At 48.9% G+C, this 11907-nt stretch overlaps 1 protein-coding gene across 1 annotated transcript; it reads right to left on the reverse strand.

Annotated features, from left to right (window-relative positions):
• Positions 1–343: 343 nt before the first annotated feature.
• LOC116964384 (olfactory receptor 14A16-like) lies at positions 344–7474 on the reverse strand (the record flags this gene model as incomplete). The annotated part of the gene is made up of 2 exons (XM_042794004.1): positions 7455–7474; positions 344–1310 (listed from the first exon to the last, which is right to left on the reverse strand). Coding segments are annotated over exons 1-2 (987 nt in total), but the record flags the coding sequence as incomplete, so codon positions are not given.
• Between the last annotated feature and the right edge of the window lie 4433 nt (positions 7475–11907).

An 11907-nucleotide genomic window follows, 5' to 3' on the forward strand; every position in this document is an offset into this window, starting at 1 on the left:
CTGACCTGGTAGGACCGGAGAACGACTTGGAGGAAGGATCTCAAAGCATGTCTCTACAGTGTCCTTTATTTTGTTTAACCACAATGAGATCATGGATCCTCATTTACACAGTCTCTGGTTCACACAAAAGATTGATAGATACATAATGAGAACAGGGAAAAATAATGACACATTTTAGCAGAGAACATAACGTAAAGTAAAACAAAGAAAACAAAAAAAATCAACTCCAAAAGACCCAACAAAAACCTACAGACTGAGATCCTGTATGTAATCAGTTACACTTAGAGTTGTTTACAGAAGACACATATTTTATTGTTTCTGAAATTCATCCTGTTACCAGTTTCCTCAGGGCATCTTTGATCTCCTGGTTCCTCATGCTGTAGATGAGGGGGTTCACTGCTGGAGGCACCACTGAGTACAGAAATGACACCACCAGGTCCAGGGATGGGGAGGAGATGGAGGGGGGCTTCAGGTAGGCAAAAAATGAAGTGCTGATAAAGAGGGAGAGCACGGCCAGGTGAGGGAGGCACGTGGAAAAGGCTTTGTGTCGTCCCTGATCAGAGGGGATCCTCAGCACAGCCCTGAAGATCTGCACATAGGACAGCACAATGAAAACAAAACACCCAAAACCTAAACAGACACTAAGTACAAGAATCCCAGCTTCCCTGAGGTAGGAACCTGAGCAGGAGAGCTTGAGGATCTGGGGGATTTCACAGAAGAACTGGTCCACAACATTGCCTCCACAGAGGGGTAGGGAAAATGTGTTGGCAGTGTGCAGGAGAGAATTTAGCAACCCAGTGCCCCAGGCAGCTGCTGCCATGTGGACACAAGCTCTGCTGCCCAGGAGGGTCCTGTAGTGCAGGGGTTGGCAGATGGCAACGTAGCGGTCATAGGCCATGATGGTGAGAAGATAAAACTCTGCTGTTATCAAGAAGAGAAAGAAAAAGAGCTGTGCAGCACATCCCAAGTAAGAGATGTCCCTGGTGTCCCAGAGGGAATTGGCCATGGCTTTGGGGACAGTGGTGGAGATGGAGCCCAGGTCGAGGAGGGAGAGGTTGAGGAGGAAGAAGTTCATGGGGGTGTGGAGGTGGTGGTCGCAGGCGATGGCGGTGATGATGAGGCCGTTGCCCAGGAGGGCAGCCAGGTAGATGCCCAGGAAGAGCCAGAAGTGCAGGAGCTGCAGCTCCCGTCTGTCTGCAAATGCCAGGAGGAGAAATTCGGTGATGGAGCTACCATTAAAAATTTGCTTCCACTGGTCATTGAGCACTGTCCAAGGAGGAAAAGTCATTGAAAAGATAGTGTAGACTTCTCTGAGATAGAATCTACTCTGTATTTCTCAGTGACTGCCTTTCCCTTTTAACCAAGTTCTTTGGCCAGTCCATCCTGTGAGCTCAGGTTGATGTTGGCTGAGGGTGCCCCATGGAGCAGGGGCTCTGCTGTGAGCTCTGGAGGAGTCAAATCTGCTGGACAGCTATTGATAAATCAGAACACGGATAATCATACATTAAATCCACTTGTATTATCAAAGAGGTTTACAGTACTATTTCTCCCAATTCACCTGACTGCAGGGTGGAAACATGGGGATTTATTTTTTTGAGTGTTCTAGTTGCACCACTGCAACTGAGGAGTGGTTTTAAGGCAGAAATTCTTGGCATTTCTGCTGCACCTCCCAGTGAAACATTGTGGGTCCTGAGGCCAAGGGCCTGTCCTGCAGTTCAGAGTGAGGAGAGTCGCTCTGTCCAACAGCCCTGGTCTCATCTGCCCTGTGCTGGCACCGCTTGATGATAGACACCACTGGATGATGATAGACACAGCTGTTCCCCACAGAAACAAGGCACTGGCTGGGACTAGAGGAATCCAGTCTCCAAGCACAGCTCTCCAAATCCCTCAGCCCCTCTCATCACACCTGAAGAGGATCTCAGCTCTCCCCTCCCAGCCAGGGACACAGAGGGCTCATTGCAGCTGCCTGTGTGCAGACGTCCAGCAGCATTTCCATGGCCTTAGCACTGAGGTGTTTCCTCCCTGGGGCTGCTGGATAACACAGAGATGCCCCAGGAAAGCTGTTCCCACCTGGAGAGAAACCTGCAGCCCAGCACGAGCCCCTCAGAGCAAGAGTTGAATGTCCTAAAGAGTAAATGTCCTGAATGGAATATTGTGTCCTTTGTTTTGCCCTGAGCCCACAGATTATGAGGGGACTTTACTCCCATGGACATATCTGCACAGTAGGACCCACAGGGTTGGGCTCTGAACTGCAGCTTAAGCCCAGCCCCCCATCCCAGCAAGTCCAGGCATGACAGTAAGGGGAGCAGATACAGGAGGGGGAAAATGGACAAATACTACAGAGCTAGTGCTGCTGGAGGCAGAAAGGGACAGGCAGTTAGGTATTTGCTAAGTTTTCCCCTTCAGAGCTGAGGCTACTGGGAAGGTGCCCCATGGCCTTCAGGGAAGAGACTGTGTTGAGTGGGAGGGGACAGCAAGGGGTTGCTCCATGGAAGACATCTGAACTGCAGGACATGGCAGTGAGGTGCCCAAATCCCCCCTCCCCACAGCGTTCCTGACAGCAACACCCTCTCCCTCCCTGCCTATGTCTCTGGTACCTGGGTCTGTCCCTGATGAGACCTACATTTTTGTCCCCTTATCTCCTCCCTGTTGGTGTTGCCAGCCCCCATCCCACCCTCTGTGTGCTCAACTCTGCCCTGCAGACCCCTCCTGGCAGCAGGACATTGCTCAGGGGCAGTTCCATGTGTGCAGGGTCTCAGGAGTGGCTCAGAGAAGTGTTAAGGATAACTGAGATTTAAGCGCCTTCACTAGAGTGGAAAAATATCCTATCAGTGCCCAACCAGCCAAACAAGAAAGGAAATCTCAAAGAAAGGGTCCTTGCATTACAAGTAAAAGCAGACTTGAGATCCTTCTTCAGAAGGACCCTCTGCAAAAGTCCCCAGAGTGCTTTGGAGCTGTGAGCAGCATTGTCATTTCTGTGATGGTGGTCTCTCCTTCCCCCCACAGCTTCTCCCCACAGCGCCGTGGGGAGCTCCCCGGGCAGGCTGAGTGCTGACCCTGGCAGGCGGCAGAGTCCCTGCCCCAGCACACAGCCCCCTGGGTGCAGGGACCCTGCTGGGAAGGACAGCCCTGGGCACCCCTGCCTGCACACCCGGCTGCACACCCCTGCAGCCGGCCCCGCCAGAAAGCAGCCCTCATGCCCTGGCCCTCGCAGGGGGCACCAGGGAAGCCGAGCTCAGGAGCAGCTACTCCTCCTCCTCCTCCTCCTCCTTTAGGCAGGAGGCAGATTCCTGGCGGCTCTGCCGCCTTCCCCAGATCCCTCCCCGAGCTGCAGCTGCATTGCCCTGCACCCCCAGACTTACTGTGGCCAGGGCCCTGACGCTTTCTCCTCCTCGGAGCTCTCAGCAGCCTCCCAGCCCAGGCTGCCTTGAAGCTGTGTGTGCCTCGCTGCTCTGCCCTGGGTGCCTGCAGGCAGTGCCCCCAGCCCTGCTGCGCTTTGCAGAGGAGCTGCTCCTGGGCAGAGCTGTCTCTCTGCAGCGCTGCCCACTTGCCAGGAGCTCCCTCCGGCCCAGGAGCCCGGCCCAGCTCAGCACCACAGCAACAGCCCAAGGCAGTTTAATGACCCCTCAGGAGGGTTTGGTGCCAAGTCCGTCAACCTCAGGCACACAGAGAAGCTGAATAAACCTCTGAAGAAGTCAGAGTTATTTTCAAACTCCAAGATTTCCTGGAGTGTTAATGGCTCCCACTGAGGGACACTGTTGACAAAGCCTCCTCAGGGTCCTGTTAGAGCAGAAATCTGGAGGCAGTGATGAGAAGTTGGGAACTAAAAGGGAAAGGTGGCTCTGATGCTGAGTAAACCTGAATGTGTTGCATTAAGGCAAAGTTCCAAGTCCTCAGCCCATTAACCAAATGGCCAAGCCACGACCCCCAGCCCCTGGGAAGGGAGATCCTGTCCCTCCCACATTCCTCAGGGCTCTTCCTGGGGTAGGGGGTATGGAGATGTGCACCTCCCAGGCTCCTGAGGATGCACAAGGAGGCCATGAGGCCCCTGTGCTGCAAGGGACTGTGCCTCCTCACAGGCATCAGTGTCAGGGGCAGCATCCATAGCCAAAATCGTGATGGGGTTGACTTTATTGGGGTCTTTCAGCTTTCCCACAGCCCTCTGTCATCTCCACCACAGGCTGTCCTATGGGGTTGCATGCCCTGCGCCTCTTTCCCTGCAGGCTGTCCTCATCCCCCCGGCTGTCTCACCTCGCTCCCCCTGAGCATCTTCCTTTCTTTCCTGATCTCTCACCATCCTCCCTGGATCTTCCTTGAAAAACAAAGTCTTGTTCTGATCTGTACTCCTCCTGGGTCATGTGTTGCACCACAGCATTTATCCTGTTGTCCAGTCTGGACTTCCCCAGCTGCACAGTATGACATTATTTCTTTCTCATGCTGTTTTCCACTGTGAAGAAAAAGTCCACCGTCTCTCAAACCACCCTTCAAGGGTTCTTGGGCTACTCCTAGACTGTCCCAAGTCTCCACAACACTTAGTCCAGAATGTTTATATCTAAGCACATTGCACATGGGCTTGAGTCCTCTAAACCCCATCTTGGGGTGATGTCTGGGTACTCTCAAAGGTGTTTGGAGATGAAAACATAGTGGTTACAGGTCAAGAAAGATGGAGTGATACTTCTCACCAGGATCTGTATTGGAAGGGCAAGTGGCAATGGTGTTAAAATGAAAGAGGGTAGATTTAGATTTGAAATAAGGAAGAAATGTTTTACGATGAGGATGCTGAGATACTGGAACAGGTTGCCTAGAGCAGTTCCAGGGAGGGGCAATCCACCACTTCTCTGGGCAACCTCTTCCACTGTTTCACCATCCTCATACTAAAGAATTTCCTCCTTTTATCTAAGCTAAATCTACCCTCTTTCAGTTTAAACCCATTACCCTTTGTCCTATCCCTGCAATCCCTGATAAATAGTCTCTCCCCATCTTTCCTGTAGCCCTGTTTAAGTCCTGGAAGGCCACTAGAATTTCTCCCTTGGAGCCTTCTCTTCTTCAGTCTGAACAAAACAAACTCTCTCAGCCTGTTCTCACAAGGGAGGTGTTCCAGCCCCCCAGTCATCTTCACGGCCTCCTCTGGACCTGCTTGAGCATGTCCATGTCCTTTTTATGTTTGGATCACGAGAGCTGGAAACCAGACTACAGTGCCGGTCTCATGAGAGCGGAGCAGAATGGGAGAATCCCCCACCTTGACCTGCTGGCCACACTTCTTTTGATGCAGCCCAGGACACAATTGGTTTTCTGGCCTGCGAGTGCACAGTGCTGGTTCGCAGCTAGTTTTCCATGAACTACCACCCCCAAGTCCTTCTCCGCAGGCCTGCTCTCAATCCACTCCTTGCCCAGAATCTATTTGTATGTGAGGTTGTCCCAAGCCATGGGTAGGACCTTGAACTTGGCCTTGTTGAACTTCATGAGGTTTGTATGGGTCTACTTCTCCAGCCACTCGATCCCACTGTCCATGACAGCGACAAAGATGTCAATCAATACCAGCCCCAACTCCAACCCCTGAGGAATAACACTCATCTCTGTTCTCCAATTGGACATTGAGACTGTGACCTCAGCAATTTGAGTGTGACCATAAAACCAATTCTTTATCCACCGAGTGGTCTATCCGCCAAATCACTGTCTCTCCAACTTATAGACGAGGATTTCATGCGGGACCATGTCAAGTGCTTTGCACAAGTCCACGTAGATGACATCAGTTGCTCTTCCAACTGTTCTTTGGTGAGGCCAGCAACAGGCAAGACGGGTGTGTGTGCATGTCATGTTGGTGTGTCTGCCAGTGGGTGTAACTCATGGTCTGAGCCTGGTCGGCAGCCAAACACCACACAGCTCCCACCTGGGAATGGGGAAGGAAGCAGAGGGGCAAAGGGAGACTCATGGGTTGAGATAGGAACAGTTGAATAATGGTGATAAAATAATACGGTGGCAGTATGAACGGGTAATGTACAGTGCAATTGCATTACCGCCCGCCGACTGACACCCAGCCGGCTCCCAGCCAGCGATCCTAAAACACAAAGATGCCTCGACAACAATCCCAAAAGTGAGAGCGTGCCCCTTCCCGCCCACCCCTCTTTTATATGGTGAGCATAACATCACATGACATGGAACATTGGCCAATCCAGGCCCGGTGCTCCATCTGTGTTATCCTCTCTGCTTCTTGTGAGCCTGTGCACAGGCAGGACACGGGGAGCTGGACAGTCCCTGAAATCTCCATGTGCATCAGCACTCCTACAGCTACCAAAAAGGAACATGAACTCTATTCCAGTCTGAACCAGGACCATGTCCACCCCTTGTTCCATATCCTTTGCATTATCCTCGGGTTCCATATTTCCTCATACAGTCTAATTAATTACTGTCCTCTTCCCTGGTCTTAGTCATGTGCACACAGATATAATTCCCTTAGCCCATGGGCCATGGTAAGCCCATAGGTGGAATTACCTTTGCCCAAGGATCTGGGTGCACTTGGTCCTTGCAGTCTATATACTGCAGAATGTATAGTGAGTTCATTTGGTCCATAGCTTCAGGTTCCATCTGTCATAGCAGTCTCTTAAGGCAGGAGGAGGGATGCTCAGTTGGTAGGGCACAGGTGTCCTTGGGCCTGGCAGGAGGATGGCATGCAGTCTCTGTTGCAGTCGGAGCTGGTGGCTGATGCATCTGACGCTGTCTGTACTCAGTCTGCAGCAGTCGATGGGTATCAGTTGCTGAAACCAATCGTGACTTTATCGAAGTTTGTGTTTTTCTTTATGAATATGATGCCATTAGCATAATATGTGTCAACCATAGCAATGCATTTATAGGATTGTTTGGTGATTAATGTAATACAGTTTATTGGCTATTTTCACCTAACATTAAGTCCCCTTGAGGCACACATCGGAATTCCTCGTCCTTCTGCATTGCCCACCAAGTGCATCCAGGTCCTTGGGCAAAGGAAATTCCACGTATGGGCTTACCTTTACCTGAAGTAGGAATAACCCAAATAGTCTTCCCCAGCATGTTCTTAAGGTGCATTACTGGGACTCTATCTCCATCTGCAGTATGTAGAATTTTGACTGGGCAGGGCCATCCTGGTTGGTAGATGCTCTAGTTTTGACTAACCAGGTGGGCTTTGCTAAATGTGTGTCCCAGTGTTTAAAAGTTCCTCCTCCCATTGCTCTCAGCATGGTCTTTAGTAGCCCATTGTACCACCCAATTTTCCGAGAGGCTGGTGCATGGTAGGGGATGTGATATACCCCTCAATGCCATGTTCTTTTGCCCAGGTGTTTATGAGATTATTTCAAAAATGAGTGCCATTAGCTGACTCAATTCTTTCTGGGGTACCATGTTGCCACAGGACTTGTTTTTCAAGGCCCAGAATAGTGTTCCAGGCAGTGACATGGGGCACGGCCTATGTCTCCACCCACCCGGTAGTTGCTTCCACCATTGTGAGCACATAAAGTTTGCCATGTCAAGTATTGTGGAAGTGCGATGTAATCACTCTGCCAGGCCTCCCCATATCTATATTTTAACCATAGCCCTCAATACCAAAGAGGTTTTAACCTCTTGGCTTGCCTGATTGCAGCACTGTATCACATTCATGGATAACCTGTGTGACAGTTGTTGTGGTTTAAACCTGGTCAGCAGCTAAACGCCACGCAGCCGCTCACCTACCCTCCCCCCACTTGGGAAGGGGGAGGGAATCAGGGGGGCAAAGGGAGACTCACGGGTTGAGATAAAAACAGTTTAATAACAGTAATAGAATAATGTGGTGACAGTATGAATGGGTAATGTACAATTCAGCTGCTCACCACCTGCCGACTGACACCCGCCTGCTCCCAGCCAGTGATCCCGAACACAAAGACACTGTTGCAACACTCCAGGAAGTGAGAGCCCCTCCCGTCTCACTCCTTCCTTTATATAGTGAGCGTAATGTCACATGACATGGAATATCAGCCAATCGGGGCCCAGCACTCCAGCTGTGCTCCCCCCACCCCCGCGCACAGGCAAGGACTCTCGGACCTGGAGAGCCTCTGGAATCTCAGTGTGCTGCAGCTTTCCTCCAGCTACCGAAATGAACATGATCTCTATTCCAGCCCGAACCAGGACAGGGGCCCTGTGTGTAACTGCGTGTCTCTGTGCCTGTATGCCTGCATGAGAGAAGTGAAACGCAGCACAGCTGCGAAGTGAGTGCGGAGTTCTGATCCCCGCTTCCATGTCCTCCACGAGGAGAGCGGCTGGAAGCAAGCGAAGCGAATGAAGTGTATGTCAGATTTTAAAACAGGATTGTTTGAACCTGTGGTTAACTTTTGGTGTCCAATACACAGACCCAACGATTTTTCTTGTAATCCAATCTTTGTTTTTGAATGCTTTGGTTGTGGACAAGACGTCTGGGTGGAATTTGGAGACGATTTCTGGTGTAGTAAATGTCAAGGGAAGTGGTCTGACTGGGACAGAATTGAGCGCTCAGGTGAGCTTAAAAGTACTTTTTGTGGGAACCTAGGAAACTTACAGAGGCAATAGAAGCAGAATGTGGATAAGCCCTCCAGGCTAACAATATGGGAGGGAAACAGAGTGGGGGTATAGTGAAAAAGATCCCTCTGGGCTGCATCTTAGCCCATTGGAAGGAAATCAGAGGAACACCAGGTGGAATTGTGAATAAAAGGACCTTACCTAAATACTGTAACCAGTGGTGGACCCTGTATAAATTAGATGATGGGGAAAAATGGCCCTTTAATGGAACCTTGAATTATAATACTTTGTTGCAACTGATGTTGTTTTTGAGGACAGAAGGAAAATGGGATGACGTCTCCTATGCAGACACTCCAAAATCATCCTGAGTATCAAACTGATCGTGTATTAAAGAGCCCACAATACCCAATGGTTTTGGCTCTAGAAAAGGAAAATATGAAAGAAGGAAAAGGAAAACTGAAAAGGTGCTGTTCAGCCTGTAGCATAGGTCAAAGATCCACAAGGCTGGAAAAGTTAAGGGATCCCAAGGTGGGAGAGCTGCCAGAATAATATAAACTGCCATCAAAAACACAACAAAAGGAACGGGAGGATTTGGACCCAGGAACTCCTCCCGATAGCCTGGTCACTTTACATACCCGGAGTAAAAAGGAAAGAGTTAGTGTACAGGCACCCTTGAGAGAAGCTGTATGTCAAGGAGGAGAGCCTGTCCTAATAAAAATTCCCTTCTCCTCGTTTGATCTAGAAACATGGAAAAATGTGGTGAAAAACTATCGGAGTGATTCTGTGGGGGTGATCAAACACTTCCAGTTTCTGATAAAACAACATAACCCTGACTGCAGTGATATTCAATTGTTATTAGACCATATGACAGAGTCAGAAAAACAATTAATATTAAAAACAGCCCAAGAGTTGGCTAGTGATTTTCTTAAGAATACGGGGGAAGATATAAAAGCTCATTTCCCCTTACAGGATCCAGGATGGATCCCTAATAGAGGGGCGCATGTAAGGTTGCTGAATACATACAGAGATTGGGTTGTGAGAAGAATGGAGTGGGCTATTCCAAAAACAATTAATTGCACAACTTTGTATGCCATTTAGCAAGGTCTAAGGCATACTCCCTCGGAATTTTTGGATAAATTACAGGATACTATGAGGCAGTACATCCCTTTAGACCCAGGATCGGAAGTAGGCACTCAGCAATTAGTGTCTCTGTTCATCAGACAATCAGCGAGGGACATCCGGAGGAAGCTGCAGAAATTGAAGCCGGTGGAAAGCAGGAATTTGGAGACTTTGTTAGATGAAGCATGGAGAGTGTTTAGCAACAGAGAGGAGGATGGTCGAAGAAGAGACCAGCGGGTGTTGGTAGCGGCGTTACAAGAAAATAAAGAATTCAGGAGTATGGGACCAAGGAGGCCTTTGAGAAGGGATCAGTGCTCATGGTGTAAACAAAGGGAATATTGGAAGAATGAATATCCGGAGAAATGAAAAAGGAAAGGGAGGATACAGGCCCATGTCAAAGAAGATTGTCAAGGATCTGGGGAATCTACCCTAGCAGATCCACTGCTTACATTAAAGCTAGGGAAACGACAACAGAATATAAAATTTCTAGTAGATACTGGAGCAACACTTTGGGTTTTGAATGAGGCTTTAACACCTATGGATAATGATTTTGTAACAGTAAGAAGAGTTATCGGCCAAAGTGAAAAGGAGTACTTTTTAAAACCCCTTAAATTGAAATTAGGAAAACAATTGGCAATACACAAATTCTTACATATGCCTAATTCCCCAAGACCTCTATTAGGCCAAGACCTATTGGAGCAGTTGAAAGTGAAAGTAACATTTGAGGGAGGAAAAATAGAATTTCAAGTGGGGAATGATCAGCTAATTGAACTTTAGAGTCTGGCCCTTATAGACACTCCTGTCAGTCCAGGAGTGCCTGAAGAAGTCCAGAATCAAGTACATCCGGGAGTATGGGCCTCGGAAACACGAGGAAGGGTGAAAAATGCCTCCTCAATAACAGTAAAACTTAAAACAGGAAGGCAGCCTGTGAGAATTAGGCAATAACTCCTTAGGAAATAAGATAGTGAAGGAATCCAGCCAATAATTGACTGATTCATCAAATTTGGGTTGTTAACAGAGTCTGAATCAGAATATAACACTCTCATTTTACCAGTCAAAAAGCCAGATGGGAAATACCGGATAGTGCAGAATCTCAGAGCTATCAATAGGATGGTTGAAGACTTGCACCCTCTTGTGGCCAACCCATACACATTATTAACCAACTTAGCACTCAAATTGGCCTGGTTTATGGTATTGGACCTAAAAGACGCCTTCTTTTGCCTACCCTTGAGCCCTGAAAGTCAGTTGCTGTTTGCGTTTGAATGGGAAAACCCTGACTCTGGAATAAAGACACAATTAACATGGACTGTGTTACCACAGGGGTTTAAGAATACCCCCGCTCGTTTTGGAAATCAATTAGCCAAGGATTTGGAGAAGTGGGAATGATCACATGGAGCTGGGATAATACTACAATATGTGGATAATTTATCAATAGCCACAGAAACAAGAGAGATATGCATAGTATGGACAGTTAGTCTGCTCAATTTCCTTGGACTTAATGGCTATCGAGCCTCTCCACAGAAAGCCCAAGTGGCCCAGCAGCTGGTGACTTACCTTGGGTACGAGATAAGTGCTGGACAAAGATCTCTAGGCACAGCAAGAAAGGAGGCCATTTGCCAGACCCCTCGACCACAGGCAGCTAAGGAGCTCCATACATTTTTAGGAATGATGGGATGGTGTCACCACTGGATATACAACTACGGGCTCCTGGTAGGGCCAAGCTATGAACTGTTAAAATCCAGGTCTGGGAAGCTTCACTTGGAATGGGGAAGCAGATAAAGCGTTCCAGCAACAGAGAAGGAAGCTCATGGAGGCCCCTGTCTTGGGGCTACCGGACACAACCGAACCATTTTGGCTGTTCTCCCATGAGAAGCAGGGACTAGCCCTGGGAATCCTGGCTCAGAATGTGGGACCATACAGAAGGGCAGTGACATACTTCTCCAAACAACTTGATGAAATAAGTAAAGGTTGGCCTAGCTGCCTAAGGGCAGTAGCAGCACTAGTGCTAAACATTCAGGAAGCACGCAAATTCACATTAGGCCAAAGGATCACAGTGTTGCTATCCCATACCATATCTACAGTATTAGAGGTGAAAGGGGGGCACTGGCTCTCACCCCAAAGATTTCTTAAGTATCAGGCTGTTCTAGTGGAACAGGATGAAGTGGAAGTAGTCGTTACTAACATTGTCAACTCAGCATCTTTCCTCAGTGGAAATACAGGGGAATCGGTATCACATGACTGCCTGGAAATGATTGAAGCAGTAGTGGATCCGATCTGAAGGAGGAACCT

This window comes from Tyto alba, unplaced genomic scaffold (assembly GCF_018691265.1).
Source record: "Tyto alba isolate M040663 unplaced genomic scaffold, T.alba_DEE_v4.0 Super-Scaffold_200000175, whole genome shotgun sequence".
Classification (NCBI taxonomy): Eukaryota; Metazoa; Chordata; class Aves; order Strigiformes; family Tytonidae; genus Tyto; species Tyto alba.